Source organism: Phacochoerus africanus, chromosome 2 (assembly GCF_016906955.1).
Source record: "Phacochoerus africanus isolate WHEZ1 chromosome 2, ROS_Pafr_v1, whole genome shotgun sequence".
Classification (NCBI taxonomy): Eukaryota; Metazoa; Chordata; class Mammalia; order Artiodactyla; family Suidae; genus Phacochoerus; species Phacochoerus africanus.
Window position 1 is genome coordinate 229,932,498 of NC_062545.1, and position 26,996 is coordinate 229,959,493.

Sequence of the window (26,996 nt, forward strand, 5' to 3'; positions counted from 1 at the left end):
CAAAAACAAAACAAAAGAAAGCAGAGAATGCCAGCAAATAGTCTTAGTTTTTTTTTTTCTTTTTTTTTCCTTAAAAAGCCCAACAAGGATCCTTACTGTTATTATTTTTTAATACTTGGTACTTAAAGAGTCACTGGTGCATAGTAGGTACCTAACAATAATTTAAGAAGTACTTGGTTGGATTAATTATGAGAATAATACTTATTAAGAGTCCCTGGCTAAATGTAGGAGACAACAGTCATAATTATTTTCCTAATATTTTACGCTGAAAAAAAAAGTATACAAAAAATGCAAAAAGGCTACTGGAAAAAAATCACAAAATTTCATATATGATTTTTATATCAAATTATGATAAATATTATTTCAATGATAGCACAGGTATATTTAAAATAAAATACCCATAGGAAAAGCTAACACTCTGCATTTACTTGTCACAGTTAATTTCCTCAGAACTTTACTTTTTGTGTTTAGAAATAGCTACCTGACAGGGTATCCTCCCACCCTCAAACTTTTTTAAAATTCTTTTTCAATTAGTTCTTAACTTAGACAAGTTTTTAAAAAATAAAATTCTCAACTCAGAATGTACTTCAGTCCTTTCTTAAATGAGACTTAAATGAGATGCTTTCCCAGAATCCTCCTGCCATCCCCAAATTTCTCTGTTTAAAATTTATTGGAAAGAACTTAAATAATTTGGGTAATGGGAGAGTGAGCTAAACAAGTGAAGATGGTCAAAAGGTACAAACTCCAGCTATAAGATAAATAAATACCTAGAGGTGTACTGTACAGCATAATGACTATAGTTAACAAAACTGTATTGTATATTTGAAAGTTGTTAAGAGAATATATCTTAAAAGTTCTCATTGAAAGAAAAATGTGTTAACTCTGTGTGGTGATGGATGTTAACTACACTAACTGTGTTAATTGTTGTGCAACATATACATATATCAAATAATTATGTTGTAAAACTAATACAGTAATAACCCATACAGGAAAAGAATGGGTTAATATTTATGCATAAATTTTTAAAAAAATTTTTTAATTTGAACAACTTGACTCAATTTGCTGTACACCTGAAACTAACACAAAATTGTAAATTAGCTATACTCCAATAAATTCTCTTAAAAAGCACATGGAAAGGAGCTCAACATCACTTATCATCAAAGAAATACAAATGAAAATCAAAACATTTTTAAAATAAAAAAACTAGTACACTATTATATGTTAATTGAATCTCAATTAAAAAAACAAATAATTTAAGAATGATATATAATAACTTAAATATTGGTTTGACTATTTATTAAAATATATAATGTAAATATACATTTACAAATAAAATGAAAAAATTTATCATTGGTTTTAGAATTATATATTTAGGTATAAGATTTGAAAACCATGGGCTCTAGCAAATGGTGTGGCTTAAGACAACTAAACTCTTGACTCATATTTGTAAATTGAAGGGGTTCTGAAAAATCGAAATTTCTAATGTCTCTTTCAGTAGAGTCCACTTGGTTCTCAATAAACAATTGAGTATGTTTTGAATGGATTAAGATGTAGTATATATACACAATGAATACTACTCAGCCATAAAAAGAACAAAATAATGCCATTTGCAGCAACATGGATGGAACTAGAGACTCTCATACTGAGTGAAGTTAAGTCAGAAAGAGAAAGACAAATACCATATGACATCACTTATATCTGGAATCTAATAAACAGCACAAATGAACCTTTGCACAGAAAAGAAAATCATGGACATGGAGAACAGACTTGTGGCTGCCAAGGGGGAGGGGAGGGAATGGGATGGACTGGGAGCTTGGGGTCAATAGATGCAAATTATTGCCTTTGGAATGGATCAGCAATGAAATTCTTCTCTGTAGCCCTGGGAACTGTATCTAGTCACTTATGGTGGAGCATGATAATGTGAGAAAAAGGAATGTATGTGTGTAAGTGTGATTAGGTCAACTCGCTGTACAGTAGAAAATTGACAGAACACTGTAAACCAGCTATAATGGAAAAAAATAAAAACAAAAGAAAAAGTTGTTCAAATTTTTAAAAATTGAGTATTTTTTAAAATATAAACCAAGGTTCTTCATCTTTAGCAATGACATTTTAGATGGGATAATTCCTTTCGGGGGGGGAGTAGGATGGGGAGATTTGCTGTCTCGCCTACTGTAGGATGTTGAGAAGCATCCTTGGCGTCTACCCACTCAATGCCAAGAACAACTGCTCCTCCCCTTTAATTGTGGCAACCAAAAATGTCTTACAATATTTTCAGACACTTGGGAAGTGGGTGCATTTAGGGACAAAATCACTCCTTGGATGAAAACCAGTGACCATAGAGCAAGCAAAGTTTTAAACAAGCATAGTAACTTAGATTTCAATACACTATCTATTTGCATCTTAAGTTTAGTATTCCAAAAATGTTAAATATTTATGACCTTTAATCACATAGCCCCTTCTGTTTAAAAATTAGTAAAGTTCTCCTGCTATCAAATGCAAGAAGTTCAATGTTCATATTATTGTTCTCAATTCTGTTCATAATCTGCCCTTATCTCATCTGTCCAGGCTTATTTCACATTCTATGCCTAGCTCATAGTCTTTATTCCTAGTTTATCGATCTGTCTTCTATTCTCTAAAAATATTGTTATTAAGCTTAAGGGATATGCACCAGTGGAATAAACATTATATGTGAGCAGCAGTAAATAACCAAATACAATTCAATCCACTGAGTTCTGTGTAGGGGCATACAGCAATGTCACTTGAACTTCAACAAATTTGTAAAATTAGAAAACTCCACCCCAAAAATAAGACTAAATGAACATTCTCTGACTAAGTTTCAACAGCTCAGAATATGAGACTATCTAGATTTTCATTACTTTTATTTTTGCTTTTTCTTCTTTTTTTTTTTTTTTGTCTTTTTAGGGCCGCAACTGCGGCACATGGAGGTTCCCAGGCTAGAGGTCTAATTGGAGCTGTAGCCACCAGCCTACACCACAGCTCATGGCAATGCCAGATCCTTAACCCACTGAGCGAGGCCAGGGAGCGAACACACAACCTCATGGTTCCGAGTCGGATTCATTTCCGCTATGCCATGATAGGAACTCCTAATTTTGCTTTTTCTGAATTATGACAACTATTCCATGAAACAAATGGGATAGTATTTTGTCACTTTCATAAAAAATAAAAACAAAAAGTATTTTCCTAAGAGAGTATGACCATCTTCTCATCCTCTCATCCTCACCTGAAAGAAGAGCATGGACTCTCATTGGTCTAAAGAGTATACCCTGAGGAAACTCTACCAGGGTTTTGGGGATAGAAGAGTATAGACTGTCACATACTTATCTGACTCAATCTGGACACTGGGATCCAGTCTTTCCAACACTCCTGTTCTCCTGAGATCTTCTTTTCTCCTGGCTCTGAGTTTAACTGATCACTTTGAGGGCAGGTGTTGACTGTTATGACCTGGAGAAAAAGACACATTGGAATACAGTGACATTAATCTGAACATATTTCAAATCACATTAATAAAGGAACCAGGTTGAAGAGCAGTGGTTGTTAACACTGGCTGCACATGAAAATCACCTGGGAAGCCTTGGGCTCCCATCACTCAAGCAGCCAGGACACAAGCATCCATGTCACTTTTCTATTTGCAGTCATGACTGAGAATCAGGGTGGAGAACAAGGCTTCTCAAACTTGAGTGTCCATCAGAATCACCTTGGACTGTCTTAAACCATGGGTTTCTGGGTCCCACCCTCAGGAGGTGTGATTCAGTAGGTTTTAGAGGAGGAAGAATTTGAACCTCTAGTAAGTTTTTTGGTGGTGCTAATGCTGACGGGAGACCACAGTTTGAAAACCACTTGGTATAGAGCAAAACAATAGCAACAATAAAAACATAAGGCTTAGATCCAAAGGAACGTGACAGAATTTTAGCTCTGTCACTTAGAAGCTATACAAACTGGGCAAGTCACTTAATGTCTATGAGCTTCGTATCCTTCATCACTAAAACAGTAGATAGCTAATAATAACGGCTGCCTTATATATTTCCAGGGGCAGAGAAGAAGTGGGATAAATTGATAAACTACAAGAAAACAAACAAATGCAAGTTATTAGTACTTGAGCTCAGTTGTAATTCCTAGTTGAAATCTTGCCATTTTAACTATTTCAAAAAGAAATTCTTATTTCATGGGGTTCTAGCAACTTGTGGCATATCCCCTGAAAAAAAGACTCTTCATCAAGATAAATACCTCTTCCAAAAGGTGATTTTACCTGATTGTCTCAATATTTATCTCTTTGCTTCTGCTTCTCATTCTGAAGAGTCTGAGGGGCTTTTAAAAATGCATACATATTGCAATATGGAAAAATAGATGTAGAATAGAAATATAAAGCAGGGTATTAAGAATATGAAAAATGAATCTGCAGAATCGTCAACTCAGATCTAAGGTTTCCTAACAATAAATAATAAGATATACAAATGAAGGAGTTCCTTCATAGCTGAGTGGATTAAGGATCCAGCATTGTCACTGCTGTGGCACAGATTTGACCTCTGGCCTGGGAACTTCCATATACCATGGATATGCTCCCACCTCTCCAAAAAAGATACACTAAATGAAAATAAAAACATATCAGAATCTGTATGATATAGCCAAAACAATGATTAGAAGGAATTTATAGCACTAAATGCCTATACCAGAAAAGAAGTCTCAAATCAGTGACCAACACTTCTACCTTCACAAACCATCAAGAAAAAAAAAAAGAACAAATTAAACCAAAGTAAACAGAATAGGGAAATAAAAAAGTGCAGGAATCAATGAAATAGAATTCAAAGTAAAACAAAAACTAAGAACTGGTTCTTCAAAAAGATCAATAAAACAGATAAACCTACAGACAAACTAATCAAAAAACAAAAGAGAAAACACAAATATAAAATATAGAAATGAGAGAAGTTCTATCACTCAGATCTCACAGATAGCAAAAGGATAGTAAGATAACATAATAAACATTTTATGCTAATAAATTTAACAACCTAGATGAAATGGACAAATGTCTTGAAAGACACAAAGTTCATTCAAAGAGAAACCAGATAACCTAAATAGCCCTATATCTATTACAGAAATTGAATTTGTAGTTAAAACTTCCCCACAAAGGTGGTTTTATTGGTTGATTCTACCAAAAAATTAAGATTGAAATAACATCTATACAAACTCACCCAGAAAAATGAAGAGGATACACTTCCCAACTCAGTCAATAAGCCCAGCATCACCCTGATACCAAAACCAGACACAGAAATTACAAGACAAGACAGCTAAACATATTTATCAAGAATATAGCTGTAAAACAAGTTGTAACAAAATTTTAGCAAAATTCATACCATATATAAAAAAGATAAAAAAGATAACACAGGGAGTTCCTGTTGTGGTTCATTGGTAACGAACCCAGCTAGTACCCATAAGAATGCAGGTTTGATCCCTGGCCTCAATCAGTGGGTTAAAGATCTGGAGTTGCCATGAGCTGCAGTGTAGGTCACAGATGCGGCTTGGATCTGGAGTGGCTGTGGCATGAAATGGCAGCTGTAGCTCTGATTGGACCCCTAGCCTGGGAATATCCATATGACATGGGTGCAGCCTTAAGACAAAAAATTAAAAAATAAAAAGATAATACATCATTACCAAGTGGGGTTCATCCCAGCAAGGTTGATTTGCTATTCTAAACCTTACTTTTGACATAAAATTAATTAATATATTAACATAATAAAAAATAAAAATCATCTGTTCATGTGAGTTGATGCACGAAAAGCATTTGACAAATGCCAATATACGTTAATGATAAAAATTCTCAGAAAAGTAGGAATAGAAGGCAAATTCTTCAACCTGATAAAGGGCATCCACATAAAAACCTACAGGTAACATCTTATCTACTGGTAAAAGACTAAAGGCTTTCCCCCTCAGAGCAGAAACGAGGAAAGGATATCTGCTTTTAACACTTCTATTCAGTGTTGTACTAGAGGGTCTAGCCAGTGTAATTGGGTAAGAAAAAGAATATACATTCAGATTTGGAAGAAAAAAGTAAAACCACATTCATTTATAGATAACATGATTATTTATATAGAAAATTCTAAAGAAGTATCACAAAAAACCCTACTCAAACAAGTTTAGCTAGGTTGTAGAATGCAAAATCAATATTTTTTAAAATTATAAAAAATCAGAAATTATTTTAAATAATCATATTTATAATAAAATTAAATGTTTAAGTACATAAAGATACTTTTTAGAAATCAAGTATAAGACCTGTATACTAAAATCTACAGAACATTACTGAGAGAAATTAAATATATAAATAGATATATCATGCTAATGAATCAGAAAATTCATTACTGTTAAGATGCCAATTCTCCCCAAACTGATCCACAGCAATTCCACTCAGCTCAGCAGGCTTGTCTGTAAAATGTGACAATCTGATTCTAAATTTATGTGGAAATGCAAAGAAACTAGAGTAGCCAAAACAACTCTGAAAAGGAAGAAAAAATTTGGAAGACATACAACACATGATTTCAAGACTTATTATAAAGTTACAGTATTCAAGACAGTGTGATATATTAGCATAAAGACAGTCATATAGATAAATTGAACAGAATAGAGCCTAGAAATAGATACACACATATTGTGGATTTATATGGTCAATTAATTTTTTTTTTGCTTTTTTTTTTTAGGGCCACACCTACAGCATATGGAGGTTCCCAGGCTAGGGGTTTAATCGGAGCTACAGCTGCTGGCCTACACCACAGTGACAGCAACACCAGATCCAAGCTGTGTCTGTGAACTACATCACAGCTCACCACCAGGCTAGATCCTTAACCCACTGAACGAGGCCAGAGATTGAACTTGTAATCTCATTGTTCCTAGTCGGATTCGTATCCGCTTTGCTACGATGGGAACTCCTGGTCAATTAATTTTTGACAAAGGTGTCCACATATCTCTACAAGAAAAAGATAAACTTTTTACCACAAAAAAAGATAGAAAAATTCGATACTTGTATTTAAGAAAGGAAGGAAAGAAGGAAAGAAACCCAATCCTTCCTTTTATCATCATATACAAATGTTAACTCAAAATGGGTGCTAGACCTAAAAGTAAGAGCAAAAACTATAAAACTCCTAGAGGAAAACATAAGAGAAACTCAGTGATCTTGGGATTGGCAAAGATTCTTAAATATGATATAAAAAGCATAGATATAAAAGAAAAAATCAAACACTGAATTTCCTCAAAATAAAAAATGTATATGTTTCAAAGGACATTTGTGAAAAATAAAAGGCAAGCCACCAACTGAGAGAAAATATTTACAAGACATATATCCAATAATGGGCTTATATCTAGAATAAAAAAATGAAAGTAAAAAAACCCTCTCACAACCTAACAATAAGACAAATAACCCAATTTTTAACATGCACAGAAGATTTGAACAGACATGCCACCAAAAAAAGATACACGGATGGAAAATAAGCACATGAAGAGATACTGAGCAGCACTAGTCTCTATGGAGATGCAAATGAAAACCACTGTGAGATACCACTACACACTCGCTCATATCCTAAATTGCAAGACTGTGCTTACTAAGAATGCGTGAGGATGTGCCCCATTGGAACTCAAAAGCACTACTCATAAACTGGTGGGAATGGAAGTTTTTCCTAAAATTAAACAAATGCTTACTGTATGACTCTAACATTCCACTCCTAAATATTTACCAAGGAGAAATTAAAACATATGTCTACACAGAGACTGGTAAACAAATGTTCGTAACAGCTTTGCCGGGAACAGCCAAAAACTGAAAAAACAGAAATGTCCTTCAACATGTGAGCTGACAGATAAATTGAGGCAAATCCACTCTGAAGACTCTTAAATTTACGTATCGTAATTCCTTCCATTACAATGCTATTTTTTGGTAATAGCACTTTAGAATAAAGAGAAACCAAGCTAAAACAGGTTATTAGCTCAATTGTCAAAAACATAACAGACACTTACTGGCACCTGTAGTCCTTCTGTTTTCTTCTTTTTCAGTGACAATTTCTTGTCATTGGTTAGCATCTTAGCTTTGATCCATTTTGACCGACCTATCTCTGAGAACTGTGAAAGATCTGTAAGGGAAATGGTTCACATGATTAAGTTTCAGATGGTATGGGGAACCATTGTGTTCCACAGAAAGGACTGAGAGGATAGGGAGAATGAGAATGGTTACAATGGAAGAATTTAATACTGGCTTTAAAAATGTGCCCTTCTTACTTTTAATCTTACAGGTCTTCGATTTCTCCTCCCTGTGCAATCTCAAACTCTGACTCCTAATGAAGGGTTTCTTCCTACGAGGAGGACTGATCTGAAAGGATGTGTTCAGCTGAGGCCATGGTCCCGTCTCTGAGCAATCCCTCTGGGCCAGTCTTGTTGAGTTATCAGATAGCGATCTGCCCCGCATCTGCCTCTGGCATTGCTCATTCCGATTGGAGTCACTGTTACAAGTGGCGGCCAAGCTGGTTTGCCATTGTTTCTTGACGCTAAACACACCAGTCTCATCGCCCTCTGAAAATGCCCAGTTCACATATCCACCTCCAGTTTGCATGTTCTCGACTTGTGAAGGGAGGGAAGTCACTCTCTTGGGTGCAGGTGTGCAAGTCAAAGTGGAGACCATTTGCTCTCCCTTGTCATGTCTGGCCGGTACCTGAGTAGGTGACTCATACCGCTCCTTGGTTTCCAACACTGAGCCCTGGGCCGAGACACTCGGGGTCTGCCACGTCAGGTGAACAGGGACCTCACTCTCGGTGACATGTTCAGTCACCAGCACATCTGGATGTGCTTCCACAGATGGTCTGGACACAGGCAAGTTGGTGTCTACAGAATAAGGAATTTGCTCTAGAAAAGAAGGGACCAGGAGAAATTGGCCATACTTTGGGGGTGCTTGCCTATTCAGGGATACCCCAGAAGCAGCTATACTAGTTTCTGCTTCTTGCTTTTCCTGGTAATCTCTTACATTTGAAGTCTCTCTTTCTGTAATTTCAAGAAAGGGTCCTTTCTGCATGTGTGTGGGATGCCAGCCTCTGGCCAGGCTGCGCAGCAAAGAAGGGGGCATGCTATAACACTGATATTTCTTCTTCCCAGAGACCTCTATGCTGCCCAGAACTTCAGCACAGATGACATTGCTCCAGCTGTGGGGAAGTTTCCTGCAGGGCGAGTGTTCTCTCTTGGCCAGGAGAGCCTTATCCTCTTGTAAGGTGTCAACAGCAGAAAGGACTTTTAAGGTATCCACTGTCAGGGCAGAAAGGTCCTGCAGGTGTCCAACCTGGCTATCCAAAGACAGTAAGGAGTCCTTTATGAAAGATACCTTTTCATTCATTTCTTTCAGTTGGAAGTACATCTCTGTAACCCTAATGGCAAAGGGAGGGAGAAGAAAATAAACACAGTGAGCCAATGGGAACACGCCTTACTTTCTTCCTGTCTTGCTTCCATCTTTAGGTGGCTCCTCAGTTTAAGCTGCTTCCCAAAGTTAGCGGCTTTGTCTTTTGCCTTATCTCTCCAACATGTATGTACTCTCCTCCTAGGTGATCTCATCCACTTTTATAATTACCATTAGCACCTTAATAAAGAAAGTCGCAAATCACATTTCTAGCCCTTATTTCTCTCCAATATTTCAGAACCACATTTCCAGCTTCCAGCTGGTTATCCGTTCAATCATCTCATCAATCAGCCCATTTGTATTCATTAATATATTCATTAATTACATGGCAAACATTTTAATACCTCCTATTGTCAAGCACTATGCTATTCTGGTAGAGTAAGGAAATCCTGATGAAGAAACTAGAGTGATAGGAAAAGAATCAATAGTCATATATGTAATTAGGAAAAACAAATTATAAATCTTTTAAAATAAAATTCCAAGTCCACAGTACAAATAGGCTTCCCAAGTTTCAACTAAAACCCATTTTAAGAAACCTACATTCAGAGAAAGCCTGAGGCCAATCTTTAAATTATTTTGAATACTTTAACCCAAAATTATGATGTCCAGCCACTGATTCATATAAAAGTAACACAAGATACTTTCAGCTATGTAAGTACAAAGGTAAATTAATGTAAAATTTATTTCATTTGGCGAATTAGAAAGAATAAAGAAAATATTGGTTAATACTTCTCTGTGTATCTCTGTAAATACATTTGTATGGGGATAGGCTTTGTTTTGTGTCCTCCCAAAAAGGAATGCTGAAGTCCTAACCTGCAGTACTCCTGCAATGTGACTTTATTTGACAGTAGGGTATTTGCAGATGTAATTAAGTTAAAATAAGGTTATAAAGGAGCTCCCTAAGCCTATACGAGTGATACCCTTATAAAAGGGGGAAATATGGACACAGAGGGAAGGAGGCAATGTGAAGACACTAAGGGAGAAGACCACCCTATGACTGGACCGTCACACCCACAAGCCAAGGAACACTGAAGCTCAAGAGGGAAGAAAGACTCTCTCCTAGAGCCACCAAAAAAAGCATGGATCTGCCAGTATCTTCATTTTGGACTTTCACCTCCAGAACTGTGAGGCAGTAAGTTCTATTGTTGTAATACACCTAGTTTTTGGTACTTTATGATGGCACCCCCAGGAAAACTAACTCAGTTATCTAAGCTTAGCAATCAATGAAATGGAGTTCTCTGGTGGCTCAGCAGGTTAAGGATCTGATGTCACCGCTGTGGCTCTGGTTACAACTGTGGTACAGGGTCGATCCCTGGCCATGGCCCCAAAAAACAAAAACAAAAACCAAAAACAACCAATAAAGTAAATTACAAAATAACATCATATTTGGTTACATAAAAAGAAACTCGTCCACATCAAAATAAAACACAAAATTTTAAAACAGAAAAAAATAGAAAATTATTCTAACAAATACAATGAAGTATTTGTATCCCTTTATAAGTCAAAAGTTTTTACAAATTGTTAAGGAAAAAAATACAAAGATCTAATCAACTATAATTCAATAAAACTTAAAAAACAAAACAAAAAACAAAGACCTCAAAGGACACAAATAGATAATTCAAAAAAGACAAAAGATAATGCAACATGGTAAAATATCCAATCTCATTAGGTAAGCAGAGAAATTAAAATTAAGACAACAAAGGGAGTTCCTGCTGTGGCACAGGAGAAACAAATCCGACTAGTTTCCATGAGGATGTGAGTTCGATCCCTGGCCTCACCTTAGTGGGTTAAGGATCCAGCATTGTGGTGAGCTGTGGTGTAAATTGCATATGCGGCTTGTATCTGGTGTTGCTGTGGCTATGGTGTAGGCCATCAGCTGTAGCTGTGACTGGACCCCTAGCCTAGGAACCTCCACATGCCGCCGGTGTAGTCCTAAGAAAAAAAAAAAAAGGAAAAAAGAGACAACAGGAGTTTCCGTCATGGCTCAGTGGTTAATGAATCTGACTAGGAACCATGAGGTTGCAGGTGTGACCCCTGGCCTTGCTAAGTGGGTTAAGGATTCCGTGTTGCCATGAGCTGTGGTGTAGGTCACAGACGCAGCTTGGATCCCGTGTTGCTGTGGCTGTGGTGTAGGCCAGCAGCTATAGCTCTGATTCGACCCCTAGCCTGGGAACCTCCATGTGCCATAGGAGTGGCCCAAGAAATGGCAAAAATACAACAACAACAACAAAAAATATATAGAGAGAGGCTTTCTGACCTTGTAGAACTTGCAAGACTAGAATTGGCAAGGATGATGAAGAAAAGAGCACAAAATATACGTATATTCCCTTCCAAATATGCTTAATTAGAGCCTCTCCATCCAGTGAACTGTTTCATCTAATTCAAAAACAGAACGGTCTGAACAGCAGTAATGGAGACTCATTAAGTTCCATTAGCAGCAGGCACATCGAAGGGATGTCTATTGTGACAGCAGCAACTATTCACAGGGACAGGTAACAAACCACAATAGACTGTCACACAAATAACCTGGTCACCCTCAAATCAGGGTCTCTTGCTTGTATACACACTTATTTTTCTAAAGCTCAATGTTCTATGAAAGATTTTAATTCTATTCCTCAACTACCAACTGCATTAATTTAATCTATCTTTTAGTCCTTCTGACATGTAAAATGAATTCTCTTAATTTTAGTTTCCTCTATGCAGGGTTTGAGAATTGGGGCTGGGGGAGGAACCAGTACAGTTATTATTTCACTGTGGGCCTCTGGATCAGTTAGTGTAAAAATGAAATTATAACAAGTATAATTACAATCATGATAATCATAATATTCACAGAATGCGTATTATGTGCCAGGCGTTTTACATTATCTTATTTAATCCACATGACCACCCTGTAAGGTAGGCATTACTACCATCCCTTTTACAACAAGAGGTCACATGGCCAGTCTCATAATCAGTGACAGAGTGAGGCTTCCAACCCTGAGGGGGTGACTCCGTCTTCAGCGATTAAACACTGCACTGCAGCACCTCTCAGCAACTCAGCAGGGATCCAGGCAAAGTTCTATGGGGTCCTAGAGCCCCCTGGGGGACTAAATGAATCACACCAACAGATTCCATACTGGGAGTTGCTCACAAATGCTTCTCAGTATGGTTTCAAGGCAAAATGACCCTAGGACCTGCTCAAACTGCAACTCTCCTGTGTCACAATGCCCATTAGGATAAAGTGTTTAAACTTCTTTTTAGATGTCCCATTCCCCACATACAATGTACGCAAACATGTTTAATAGGGGAAAAGACCTAGTTAACATCTTACTCCATAGAACGGAGAGAGGGGCAGGCTGGCTTATAGCACAAGGACAAAAAGCAGCCAACATTCCAAAGAGAGAAAGTAAGATATGCAACAGCCTTACAATGGTCTCATTTTTCTGTTTTTACAACTGTTAACTCTGTAAGGATATTGGTTATCTCTTCTTCAGAAGTAGGCAAGCATACATACAAATACTCTCCTAATATTAATAAAGCATGCAAATATCTTCCATGCCCTCCCTCTTCAAACCTCTGCTCAGTTACCACAGGAAAATGCTCTCACCTTCCCACCCCCACATTTCATTAATGAGCTCCCCAGAATGACGTCCACAAGGACAACCATGTAAAAAGAGGGCTGATGAGATAGCGCCATCAAGAAGGAACTCCGGGAGTTCCCTTTGAGGCTCAGAGATTAACAAACCCAACTAGGCTGTACGAGGGTTTGGGTTTGATCCCTGGCCTCACTCAGTGGGTTAAGAAGCTGACGTTGCAGTGAGCTGTGGTACAGGTCACAGATGCGGATAGGATCCTGAGTTACTATGGCTGTGGTGTAGGCCAGCAGCTGTAGCTCTGATTCGACCCCTAGCCTGAGAACTTCCATATGCCAAGGGTGAGGCCCTAAAAAAAAAAAAAAGGAACACTGATGGAGTGTGTTTTGCATTTACATGGGGGCTTCATCATATTCTAGAGTCCTTGAAAGCATCTAGAATCTTTTTCAGAAGGTACATACTCCATCTACCATCTAATCCTTTTCTACTCAAATCCTAAAACAAAAATCCAAGATGAGTAAGATAGTGTATGAGTATTATTGACGTTAGGTTGACTATTATTATTACTGAATTACTTTTTTCTAAATGTCTGGTTCTCAAGTTTTTCCTCTGTATTCATTTAACCCATGCTACTACTTCTCCTAGCTTTTCCTATATTCTTCAAATCAATTCTTTCCCTTCTCCAGAGTTCCTCTTCCTCTGTCCATTTTACAGGTGTGGACATCTCTCAGGGTGAGGCCCCCTGCCCCAGCCCACCCAGGCTTCCCACTCCACTTGCTTCCTGGGCATAATCCCTTCCTCTGTCTTGGTTTTATTTTCCTACAACAGGCAGATGACTCCCACATCTCCTTGTCCTGCTCAAAATTGACCCAAGAGCTTCAGATTCATATACAGAAAGGCTTCCAGATATCTCTGGTTAAATATGCCACTAGAATCTCAAGCTCAACAAATCCAAACCTTACTGCTGTGCATTTTGTACCTCATTATCTCCAAAGGATCACCTTTCACCTAATTACCCTGCTACAGACATGAGTCATCCTGGGCTCTCGGCTCTCTCCCTTAGCTCTACAACCAATCCCCAACTTACCTCATGAATTGTCCTCTCAAAATATGCCTCTCTTCTTCACCTCTGCTATGTCCCCAACACCAACCCAAATTCATATGTTAAAATCCTAACCTGAAAAGGTGATGGTATTAGCAGGTGGGGGGCATTTAGGAGGTGACTAGGTTATGGGAATGGAGCCCTGAGGAGTGGGACTAGTTCTCTATTTTTAAAAAAGAGACCCCACAGAGCTGCTTAACCCCTTCCACCACGTGAGGATACAATGACAAATTTGCAACCCAAAAAGGGCCCTCACCCTGATCTCAGACTTTCAGCATCCAGAACTCTGAGCAACTATTGCCTGCTGCTTATAAGCTACCCAGTCTGGGGCATTTTGTTACACCAGCCCACATGGGCTGACATGCTCCTTTTTTTTTTTTTTTTTTTTTTAATTTTTTTGCTTTATAAGGCCTCACCCACAGCATATGGAACTTCCCAGGCTAGGGGTTGAATCAAAGCTGTAGCTGCCGACCTACGCCACAGCAACGCCAGATCTGAGCCGTGTCTGTGACCTACACCACAGCTCACGGCAACACCAGACCCTTAACCCACTGAGCAAGGCCAGGGATTGAACCCACATCCTCATGGATCCTAGTCAGGCTTGTTAACCGCTGAGCCACAAAGGGAACTCCTGAGATGTTCTTTTAAATGCTGCTAGTCCTTGAGGGTCATCCGTCTGCTCTATCGATCTCTCAAGCTGTCTCCCTAGTTCCAATTCTGACTCCTCAAATCCATATGGTTACTTCCTAGAAGGTAAATCTTTCTGACCATCTACAATTTTTCCTTAGTGTATAATGTAAAGGAAAGGGCTCTCCATGACCTTGTCCCGGTTTATAATCCTTAGGGGCAAGGATGCCCATCTCAATCCATCTTATCTCTTTACCTTCTTTTTCTTAATGTTTGGAAGGGAAATTTGCATTTTAGAAGAAACTATACTCACAGGTTTTGGAGCCTAATTTTACATAATAATAGGTGACCTTCACTGCACTCTTACTATTTATCAGCAGGCTCTGCCACACAGTTCATCTGGATTACCCCATGGGGTCCACACAATTGTTATGTTCATTTTACTGGCAAGAAAACAAGGCCCAGAATAAAGCTAGTAACTGCACAAGCAGAACTTCATCCTGGCTCTGGATGTTTAGGAGTTTGCCTATCTGGGTATATGTTTCATACAAAACAGAAACAGCTGGCCCACAGCACTCAATGAGCACAGCCACAAAGAAGACAAAATGTGTGGAAGGGAAAAAGAGAAGCTCACAGAGTTTCGGCCTAAAGACATTTAGGTAAAACAGAATTTTGTGGGTTCACAAGTCATTATTTAATATTCAGCATTGTCTCAGTATAAAACATCTGAAATTCAATCCCAAACACATATTTACACAAATGTGGGTGAAGCCTTATAAAGCAAAAAAATTTTTTAAAAAAGGAGCATGTCAGCCCATGTGGGCTGGTGTAACAAAATGCCCCAGACTGGGTAGCTTATAAGCAGCAGGCAGTAGTTGCTCAGAGTTCTGGATGCTGAAAGTCTGAGATCAGGATAAGATGGTCATGTGAGGGCCCTTTTTGGGTTGCAAACTTGTCATTGTATCCTCACGTGGTGGAAGGGGTTAAGCAGCTCTGTGGGGTCTCCTTCAACCAGGTGCACCATCCCACCTCCCTCAGGCCCCTTCTTCTCAAATGCCTCAGAGTGCCCTTCCTGCACCAGGCTCCCAAAACGGTCCAACCCAACACCCAACTCCAGCAGAACATTTGCTACCTTCATGCTCCATCCCTCATGCTACTTTTTTCTTCACTGTTCATTTACTGACATTAAATTACGTATTTCTTTTTTGTTTTCTACCCCTCTCACCTCTCCACAGGCATGAACCAGAATATAAATCCTAGGAAGGAATGGCCCCTGGTCTCTCTTAATCACCTTTTATTTCCAATAACTTAGAAGACTCCTGGAACATAGTAGATGCCCTATAAATGTGCCCTGATTACATGGCTATTATATTCTTTTAGAGAAAATTTTAGAGAACCAAAAACTCTTGAGTTATAAAAGCAGGTCTTTCTGCTTTTTGGAGACATACTAGTATAATCAGGGTTAGGTAGCAGTTTAGGGGTGAAAATACACATGTAGGAGTTCCCATTGGGACTCAGTGGGTTAAGAACCCAAAGTAGTCTCTGTAAGGATGTGGGTTCGCTCCTGGCTTCACTCAGTGGGTTAAGGATCCGGCATTGCTGAAAGCTGTGGTGTAGGTTATAGACGAGGCTCAGACCACATGTTGCTGTAGCTGTGGGGTAAGCCAGCAGTTGCAGCTCCTATGCAAGTCCTAGCCAGGGAACTTCCACATGCAGTGGGTGCAGCCATAAAAAGGAAGGAAAGAAATGCATATATAACTTTTACCTTTCTGATGTCACTCGGATACGTTCCTCACAGCTACAATTCAGACCTTCCATCTTCTCATGGAAGTATTTTTCCACACACTGTTCTTCAAAATCATGAAGTTTTTTCAGATCCTCCTTACTCAGGTAGAGTTCTATGGAAATAAGTATAGTACATAAAAGTATCATTATTCATCCTCCATAGGAAGCTGATACAATGTCTGAGTGAGGTTTCTTCCGCTTGTGTTGAAAATGGATAAAACTATATATAACTTGTATGATAAGAGTTTGCTGCCTTGTCACACTGTGTTCCTAATATTAGTGGAAAACCACTATCTAGAAACAACCAGAAACACCAGCATGGGTCCTTCTACAAACTGATGTGGGAATCTAAAGGTGATTCATGTGAAAAAGTTATTTTACCTTCAATATCTTCATAATTTAGAACATTTTACACATAAAATTCACCCTATTTATTGGCATATAGCAGCCCCCCCATCAACTGCTGACCAACAGTTGGTCAAAATTACCATAAGTAACCTATAGGTTAAAATCAAGGTTAGAAGAAATAAAGTCTGTTGAAAGTAATCCAGTAACTATAAGAGAGTTTTACCTCGTTGCACTGAATTTATATATACACTGAGTTTGTATATACGAGGCTCTTCTATTGGAAGAAGAGACATTATCACCAGTCCAGGGCTAATCAAGGCTATACATCTTCCTTGATAATTATAATTAATTAATTAAAAGACACATAATTTCGGAGTTCCCATCATGGCTCAGCGGTTAGTGAACCCAACTAGCATCCATGAGGATGAGAGTTCAATCCCTGGCACACAGTGGGTTAAGGGTCCGGCATTACCGTGAGCTGTGGGGTAGATTGCAGATGAGGCTCAGATCCCGAGTTGCTGTGGCTGTGGTATAGGCTGGCAGCTACAGTTCTGACTGGACTCCTAGCCTAGAAACCTCCATATGCCTCGGATGCGGCCCTAAAAAGACAATAATAATCATAATAATAGACATACCATTTCATTATGTTATGAAACTAATGCAATTTTACACCAAACTTCAGGAATCACATTTGATCTACCACCTTGGCTCTCACTCTAACCTAATAGAAAAATACATTATCTTCTAAGTTTCTAAAACTTGTGAAATATAAAAATGCTGTAGCAAAAATGATAAAATCATAATGTTCTCATCCTTTAATTATTTCACCTAAATTGGCAGGGGGAGTGGGCGGGGGGAGAACCATTAGAGTTCAGAAATGCAAACAGTCTGTTGTTTTTCAATAAACTTGAAGGTAAAATATTAATTTTCAATTTTAAAAGGTGACTAAAAGAAAATATTCAGTCAGAAAAGGGTGTTCACAACTCACATATACCATGTTTTTGGATTTTTGTGGTGTGGAAGAATCTTTCAGGTACAAAAAAGAATCCAGTATTCCCCCCATACCCACTCAACCCCAAATGTCTATCTGCATTAAAGAATCTTATAGCAGTTCCTGCTGTGGCACACTGGATTAAGAATTTGACTGCAGTGGCAGTCCACAGCTGTGGCTGGGATTTAATCTCTGGCCTGGGAACTTAATACATATGCCATGAGTGTGACCATTAAAAAAAATCCCCTATAAACAAGGAGGCTTAGAATTGTGGTTTGAGCCTTCTGTGGATTCCTGAAAGCAATGCAGAGAACAATTCCAGTGACAGGTGCTCCTTGCAGTATGTGGTGTGTTCTTATGATTCTCCACCAGGTGGCACTGCTGCCCCACGTGCCAACACCTTGATCTTCAATAAACAGAATGGAAAGCAGTCTCATTAGAACTCGAGAATTTCCCAGAAAATCTTCGACTTGAAGGATAGACTTGTGGCTGCCTGGGGGAAGAGGAGGGGAGTGGGAGGGATCGGGAGCTTGGGATTAACGGATGCAAACTATTGCTCTTGGAATGGATTTACAATGAGATCCTGCTGTGTAGCGTTGAGAACTATGTCTAGATACTTACATCACAACACGACAATGTATACATATATGTGTAACCTGGTCCCCATGCTGTACAGTGGGAAAAAATAAACATAAATAAATAAATAAATAAAACTAGTGAGAAAGTGGTGAAAAAAAAAATTTCCCAGAGTTCATGGTGAATGCACCATTATCTGTCAGAATACATCCTCAAGTTTTATATCAGAATCATCCTATAAGCAAGATCAAGGTAAGCCCAGGAAAGGTTCTTTGGAATGGTGCTAGGAAATTTGGAAATCCTAGTTAATTCCACGATCTATCAAGTGGTTCACACTCTCCTCTTAGATTACATCGAGTGGGATGGCACTCGATTAGAAGCCTGAAAATTACAATATATAAGGCTGTAAATTAACTCCAGTGGTGCTTTGACTTCCTTAGAAAGGCTGAGTCTCTTCAGAAAAAGGACCAGAAAAGAAAAATAAATCATCAAAGTGACTCAAGAAAAATATTTTACAGAGTCAACCTCCAGCAGGAGCAAAAGCTTGTCACCCTGCCAACCTTGTGATAACTCTTGTCCTCCTAAGGGCTCATATAAATGTATAAATATCCACAGTCCCTTATCTGAAACTCCTAGAAGAGTGCTGTTTCAGAGTTCAGAAGTTTTCTAGTTTTGTAATTGTAACATACTGCATACGCCATGAATGAAGTAAAATCCCTAGTTGGAGCTAGGACAATACCCTGAAATTAAACATTATTTCTGCAGCAAAATCAATGAATATTCATGCTACAAAGGATAAATGGCTTCACATTAGTCCCATTCTGTCCAAATGAGTCTTTCTCTAACTGATGAAGAAAAATACTTCCATTTTCAGAAGTATTTCAGATTTGGGGATTAAGTAAAGGATTGTAGATTTATGCCACATATTTTCTCTATATCTATGAATTATCTAGATATTGGCCTAGTACCAACTGTAGAACTGCTTGAGAAGAGCTACAACAGATCTGTAAACCACAAGAAGGAATGTTCTCTTCTGACAATTAGTATGACAATCATACTGTGCAGTCAAGATATGGATAAGCAAAATGAACTATGAAAAATCTTGAAATATGTCAAGTTAGTCATTGCCAAAAAAAAAGGAGAGAGAATCCACATTTCTGCATCTTATGTTGAAGTTGTTAAAAATACGAAACATCTGGGAGTTTCCTTTGTGGCTCAGCGGTTAACAAAACCGACTAGGATCCATGAGGATGCAGGTTCGATGCCTGGCCTCGCTCAGTGGGTTAAGGATCCAGCATTGCCTTGAGCTGCAGTGTAGGTTGCAGATGCAGCTCACATCCAGCATTGCTGTGGCTATGGTGTAGGCCAGCACCTGTAGCTCTGATTGGACCCCTAGCCTGAGAACTTCCATACGCCTCAGGTGTGGCCCTAAAAAGCAAACAATAAATAAATACATAAAACATCTATAAAGAATCCCTTCCATACTCAGTAGAATAGAGAGCCAGAGATCTGCGACTCTGGTGAATAAGTTAAAGTAAAATCTGGCTTATTTATTTCTCTTAGTCCACAAGACCTTCTGCAGCCTTTCTATTTGGATCCCATCTTCAACAACAGGGAAATAACGATGGGTCACTGTGACTACTCTCTAGGAGTTATTCTAATGACTTTCCAGCTAAGCAGATACAGGTTTTCCAGGTAACACACAACCTTTTCACATTCAAGCAGAGATTCTATTCCTACATGGCCCTTTCAAAGTATCAGTTACTCTTAGCAAAAGGAACTACAAGCACATAATGAGCTCAATGTATTTACTCAGACCCAGGTCCTCAGCTGATACTCTCTTGTCGGTTAACTCCCAGAGCCTTTCATCCTGTGCCCTGAATTTAATCGACAATGTTCCAGGTGTCTTCACATTGAATCTCCACGATTTGCTCTTTTCCTCCTGCCCCACCAATGAAAACTTACTTAATCCAACATCACCCTCTTCTTGGTCATTTGGAGCTTGGTGATGGCAAAGACGCCGAAGCAGGAGACCAATGTGACTCAGCAGGATAAAAGGTGGGGGCAGCCACGGCTTCTCGTGGTAGGTCATGATGTAGCGATAGCGATTATATTTCCACAGATTATTCGAAATGGACTTCATTTCTATGTAAACATTACTGGAAGTTGCAGTAAGAGAGGAACAGTGCTTTAATATGGAATCCTGAAATATCAGACTCTTTTTTTCCAACCTCTATGAGTGGTTCACTTGACATGACCAGCAGTCAGATGATAAAAATAATATTGCATTTATGATTCTTCTTCTACCAGACATTAATCACCTTCTATAATACAATATGATAATGAGAATAAGCAAAAGGTAGAAATTACTACCAGAAAGAAGTTGCTAACGTTTTCAGTGCGATGAAGAACATAAACTGTCCTTCAGAACATAACATATTCTTGATTCACCAACTCTTCTCACATAAGAACTTTTCAGTCCATAATTCATCATTCGGGGTAAACAGATTTAATGTTCCTCTCTATCATCAACCTTATGCAGAGAGTCTCCTAATGTCATATGTGAGAAATACCAGTTAAAATACTCAAGTGAAAAAAATATTAATGAAGGAGAAGAGACAGGAAAGAAGAATCAATTCATCCTAAAATAACTCCACAAGCAGAGCTTCAATTCAGAAGCTGCATAAATTATTTGTATAACTTTACAATAAAAGCAATTCCCTAGTGGAGTAAATATGCTGATATTACAGAACTTGTGATGAAAGTTGTGGTCAGTGGCACAAATTTTAAAACAACGTATCATCTTTATTTAAGTCTATAGCATGATATTAGTGTGGAGGGCACAATGGAAGATCCATCTTTTTTTTTTTTTCCACTGTACAGCAAGGGGATCAAGTTATCCTTACATGTCTACATTACAATTACATTTTTTCCCCACCCTTTGTTCTGTTGCAATATGAGTATCTAGACAAAGTTCTCAATGCTATTCAGCAGGATCTCCTTCTAAATCTATTCTAAGTTGTGTCTGATAAGCCCAAGCTCCCGATCCCTCCCACTCCCTCCCCCTCCCCCTCCCATCAGGCAGCCACAAGTCTCTTCTCCAAGTCCATGATTTTCTCTTCTGAGGAGATGTTCATTTGTGCTGGATATTAGATTCCAGTTATAAGTGATATCATATGGTATTTGTCTTTGTCTTTCTGGTTCATTTCACTCATTATGAGATTCTCTAGCTCCATCCATGTTGCTGCAAATGGCATTATGTCATATAAACCCATGGGACCTCATCAAACTGAAAAGCTTTTGCACACCAAAGGAAACCCAAAAGAAAACAAAAAGACAACTTACAGAATGGGAAAAAACAGTTTCAAATGATGCAACCGACAAGGGCTTAATCTCTAGAATATATAAACAACTTATACAACCCAGCAGCAAAAAAGCCAATCAATGGAAAAATGGGCAAAAGACCTGAAGAGACATTTCTCCAAAGAAGATATACAGACGGCCAACAAACACATGAAAAAATGCTCAACATCGCTGATTATAAGAGAAATGCAAATCAAAACTACCATGAGATATCACCTCACACCAGTCAGAATGGCCATCATTAAGAAATCCAAAAATAACAAGTGCTGGAGGGGCTGTGGAGAAAAGGGAACCCTCCTGCACTGTTGGTGGGAATGCAAACGGGTACAGCCACTATGGAGAACAGTTTGGAGATACCTTAGAAATCTATACATAGAACTTCCATATGACCCTGCAATCCCACTCTTGGGCATCCATCCGGACAAAACTCTACTTAAAAGAGACACGTGCACCCGCATGTTCATTGCAGCACTATTCACAATAGCCAGGACATGGAAACAACCCAAATGTCCATCCACAGATGAGTGGATTCGGAAGAGGTGGTATATATACACAATGGAATACTACTCAGCCATAAAAAAGAATGACATAATGCCATTTGCAGCAACATGGATGGAACTAGAGAATCTCATCCTGAGTGAAATGAGCCAGAAAGACAAAGATCCATCTTAATGTTGTGCTTGGGCTCACATGCAATTTCATTTTTTTAGAGAAATACATCAAAAAAGTACTCGAGAAGGACAGCCAAATTTGGCAAGTAAAAATACAGGCAACCCTAAACTGTAGTAATGATGAAGAGAAGGAATTCAAACTATCCTGGAGAAAGCCAGGTTAGTATAAGAGGAAGACAGAAGTTTACAGAGCCTGTAAAATAAATGAGGGAAATGCAGATAACTGGGTTTAACAGGAGTTCTCAAAGTGTGGTCACTGAGCCAGCAGCACCTAGTATCATCACCTGAGGACAGGTCAGAAACACAAATTCTTGGGCTCTGGCCCAGTACTGAATCAGCAATCTGTGTCTGAGGGAGTCCTCCAGGTAACTCTGCACAATCAAGTTGGAGAAGCACCAAGATTACTTGTTGCAGCCACTCTAAGTGTGACTACAGGCTGTCCACCAGTGGGTGGCGACCGTCACAGTGTAGTTCAGGTTCTCTGTAATGATTAAAAGGAGCCCTTGGACAACTCAGATATGGGGTTCCTCAGCCTATTCAGTCCTCAGTGTGCTCATCTCAATGAGAAGACTGGCGTATGTGAGGATTTCTAAACCCCTTTGGACACCAGACATTTTTGAGAAACAAAAATCTCATATTCTTATTTGAAATGTCAAAAAAAAAAAAAACCAAAAACAAACAAACAAACAAAAAAAACTAGTGGAGTTCCTGTGGTGGCTCAGGAGTTAATGAATCCCACTAGTATCCATGAGGATGTAGGTTTGATCCCTGGCCTTGCTCAGTGGGTTAAGGATATGGCATTCCTGTGAGCTGTGGTGTAGGTCAGAGACATGACTCAGATCCTGTGTTGCTGTGGCTGTGGTGTAGGCTGGTGGCTACAGCTCCAATTGGACCCCTAGCCAGGGAACCTCCATATGCCATGGGTGCAGCCCTAAAAAGACAAAAAAAAAAACCCAAAAAACTAGCAAATGCTATAAGTTCATAAAATGGTGAGGCTAAAGGGAGATGATAGCTATCATATAATCACATAACAAGCAAAAAGTTATGTCTTGCTATTTATATGCAACAAGTCTTTTTTTTAAGTATTCGGATTTATTTTGCCTTCCTCCAGCCTTCTCTATTTGCTTTAGATTCTATGCACTGATTTCCCTTTTATCTTTCTGTCTTCAGTGAGATAACCAATGAGTCAAATACCTAGAAAACTGCCTGGCATAAAAGAGGCATTCAGAAAATACTAGCTTTTTTCCTACAACTTGGTTTCTTTCATCCATTAAACAAGTTATGTGCCAGGCACTCTCTCCAGTGTATGAGATAAATTCATGGGCCAAAAAAAACAAAACAAACAAACATATACTTGTGGAGTTTCTATTCTGGGAGAAGAGACAGATAAAGAATATGAATATATATATATACACACACACACACACAAACACATAAATTATAAAATATATTTGTATATATTATATAAACGGCTAGTATAAAGAAAGAAGAGTAAGGGAGACCAGGCACCCAAGGAGATGGTCGAAAGAAAGAGGGCTGCACTTTTAAATAACATCCTTAGGTTTGGGCTAATTAAAGAGGGCATGTTTGAGAGAGACATGAAGGGGATAAGGGAATCTCCCCCACCCCGATATCTGGGGAAGGGAATTCCAGGCAGAAGGAATAGCAAACACCCCTGTGTTATCTGAAAAACTGAGGGACCAGTGTGGCTGGAGAGGAATGAATTAGGGTAAAAGCAAAATGATGGCTGATAGGAGAAGCAGCAGGGAAGGCAAATGTGAGGCCCTTTGATCACTGCAGAAACTCTGTTACCCTGAAGGAAATGGGGAATCATTGAAGGATTTGGAGCAGATGAATGACATCATCTGACATATGCTTTTAAAGGGTTACTAGGGAATAGACTGATTAAGTAACTTAAAAAAATCTCAAGTGTCAATAGAGCTCAGTAGGGTTGAGCACAGACTGTAGGAGCCAAAGATATAAGCAGAGGGCTAAATTAGGAGGCTTTGTAGTAGCAGTGAGGTGGCGAGAGGTGATTGGATTGATGAGCTATTTGCAGGCAGAGTCAACAGGTATTCCTAACAGTTTAGAGGTAGAAGTATCATGGCTCAGTGGTTCAAACCCAACTAGTATCCATAAGGATACAGGTTGGGTTAAGGATCTGGTGTTGCCATGACCTGTGGTATAGGTCACAGACACAGCTCAGATCTGGCATTGCTGCGGCTGTGACATAGGCCTGAAGCTCCAGCTCCAATTCAACCCCTAAGTCTGGGAACCTCCATATGCCACAGATGCAGTCATAAAAAAAATAAATAAATAATGATTCCAAGGCTTTTGGTCTGAAAAATAAGAAAGATGAAGATTTGACATAAACAGATTTGAGAAAGACTGCAAGTAGAATAAATATATGTTGAGAAAGAGGAGAGCTAAGCATTTAAAAGTTCAGAAATCTATCACACATCTGATGTGATAGACCATGCAGTTGGAGCTACAGGACAGAGGTTCAAGAAAGAGATCCAGGCTGAAGACATAAGTTAGGATTTGTCAGTATACATATATATATCATATGATATATATGTATGGGTATATATGATACATATATGTGATATATATTCCAAGGAAATTGAACAAGATCACCAACATGTAAACAAAAGGTCTGGGCCCAGATACATGCCCGTGTTAAAAGGTTGAAGAGAAGAAGATGATCCAGAAAGGAGACTGAGAGGTGAAAAGTGAGAAGAAAACAGAAAATGAGATAAACTGAGAGTTAAGGGAAGAAAAGTTATCATCGACTCTTTAGCCAACTTTCAACCTCATCAGCTGTTATTATCCATGATTCTAAATTGTTGCTTAATCACAATGTGCAATCTCCTTTCGTTCTACTTTTATTACATGCTATTTATTTTCTCTTCTACTACTCTGCTGTCTTCCTACCAGGAGTTCCATGCCCATATTGTAAATCCGTCGTAATAAAACATGAGACACACAAAAAACAAAGGTAACATACTCACAATTCATGTGACTTTTTCAAAACACCTGTCCCATTTTGATTTAAATAAAAGAACTGCATTGGATTAAAATGACCTACTTGAAGAAAGCAATCAGCAGGTTCACCATGATGATATATTGCACGAAGAGGTAGACGGCTTGCAGGAATGGAGTAAGAAAAGAACCAGGAGGGCAGGAGGGGTTGCTTGAGCAAACTACAAATAAAGAATTTGAAAGAATGAGAGAGAAGGTGAATCACAGTCCTGTGACTTTAGACAAATAGCACATTAACTTAGCAGACTAGGAGTTCCCATTGTGGAGCAGCGGAAACAAATCTGACTAGTCTCCATAAGGACGAAGTTTCAATCCCTGGCCTCACTCAGTGGGTTAAGGATCTGCGTGAGCTGCGGTGTAGCTTGCAGATGGCAGAAGCGGCTTGTGTGGCTGTGGCTGTGGTGTAGGCTGGCAGCTCCAGCTTGGATTCGACCCCTCGCCTGGGAACATCTATATGCTGTGGGTGCGGCCCTAAAAAGCAGAAAAAGGGGAAAAAAAAAAAAAAAAACTTAGCAGACCAGCACCAACTCTTGACATACTTAAGATTCAGAGGATGGCTTTCCAGGGTTTTTTTTTTACACTGAGTATCCTCAAGGGTGTGATTTCTGCGTTGAGGTGGAATCCTCTACATACCATCGATATCTGAAGCATAGACCTCTCCATAAATCATCCAGTAGGGCTCAAATACAATATCTCGAGCGAGGCTCCAAGAAGGAGGCTCCCTGGGCGAAAGGATGGCCTTGCGTGCAACTCCAAAGCTCAGCAGGACTATGGCCATGATGATCACAATGTAGAACATGTTTGCTGCCTGCAGAAAAGCCCAGCACAGCCAGAAGTTTAACACAGTTTAGAAATTTAAAACACATCAGACATCTGCAGCCATCATAATTACACTGAGACAGGGGGTGGAGGACAGCCCCAGAAGTACACATCAAACTCTGCATGAGGGAGAAAGAAACTTTTGCGAAGTCACTGAGATGCTCTGGCTACCTCGCCATAGCCTTCAGAATGACTACCAATGTCGCCAGGACTGGAGAAAACATTGCTGGTCTAAGAGAAGAATATAAAGTAAGAAAAATCTATCTTTGGAATCAGAGTCGCTCCCTTTTCTGTCCTCTTCCTTAGTTTCAATGCTACTGTTCCTTGTCAGGAACTTGCCCATTCACTCCCTATGAATATTCTGGAAGGAAAAGAACAGATGATCTTGAGGTCCTGTGCAAAGCCAGTTGGACAGGGCTAACCTAACTGCACAGTGAGCTCAGAAAGCAGACAGAGTCAGGTTATCAGATTCAAATCCCAGCTCCTAGACTTATGCCTTTGGGAAATTTACCTAAATTCCATCTCCTTGAATGTAAAATGTGGGTAATAATAGTACCTATTTCATAAAGTTGTTTTGAAGATTAAATGAGTTAATACACACAAAGTACTTAGGACAGACTTTGGCCCACAGTAATCACTTTTTAAGAGTTGGTTGGGGGTGGGTTTG

At 39.0% G+C, this 26,996-nt stretch overlaps 1 protein-coding gene across 1 annotated transcript in view; it reads right to left on the bottom strand.

Moving 5' to 3' along the window:
- TRPM6 (transient receptor potential cation channel subfamily M member 6) overlaps nucleotides 1-26,996 on the bottom strand; it is a 147,950-nt gene that overhangs the window by 30,343 nt on the left and 90,611 nt on the right. Inside the window, exons 24-30 of the mRNA XM_047769235.1 lie at nucleotides 26,144-26,318; nucleotides 25,557-25,671; nucleotides 20,400-20,593; nucleotides 16,500-16,632; nucleotides 8,272-9,404; nucleotides 8,014-8,126; nucleotides 3,339-3,462 (exon numbers count right to left, since the gene is read on the bottom strand). Of these exons, the coding sequence (XP_047625191.1) occupies nucleotides 3,339-3,462; nucleotides 8,014-8,126; nucleotides 8,272-9,404; nucleotides 16,500-16,632; nucleotides 20,400-20,593; nucleotides 25,557-25,671; nucleotides 26,144-26,318 (1,987 nt within the window). The remainder of the gene's footprint in view (nucleotides 1-3,338; nucleotides 3,463-8,013; nucleotides 8,127-8,271; nucleotides 9,405-16,499; nucleotides 16,633-20,399; nucleotides 20,594-25,556; nucleotides 25,672-26,143; nucleotides 26,319-26,996) is intronic.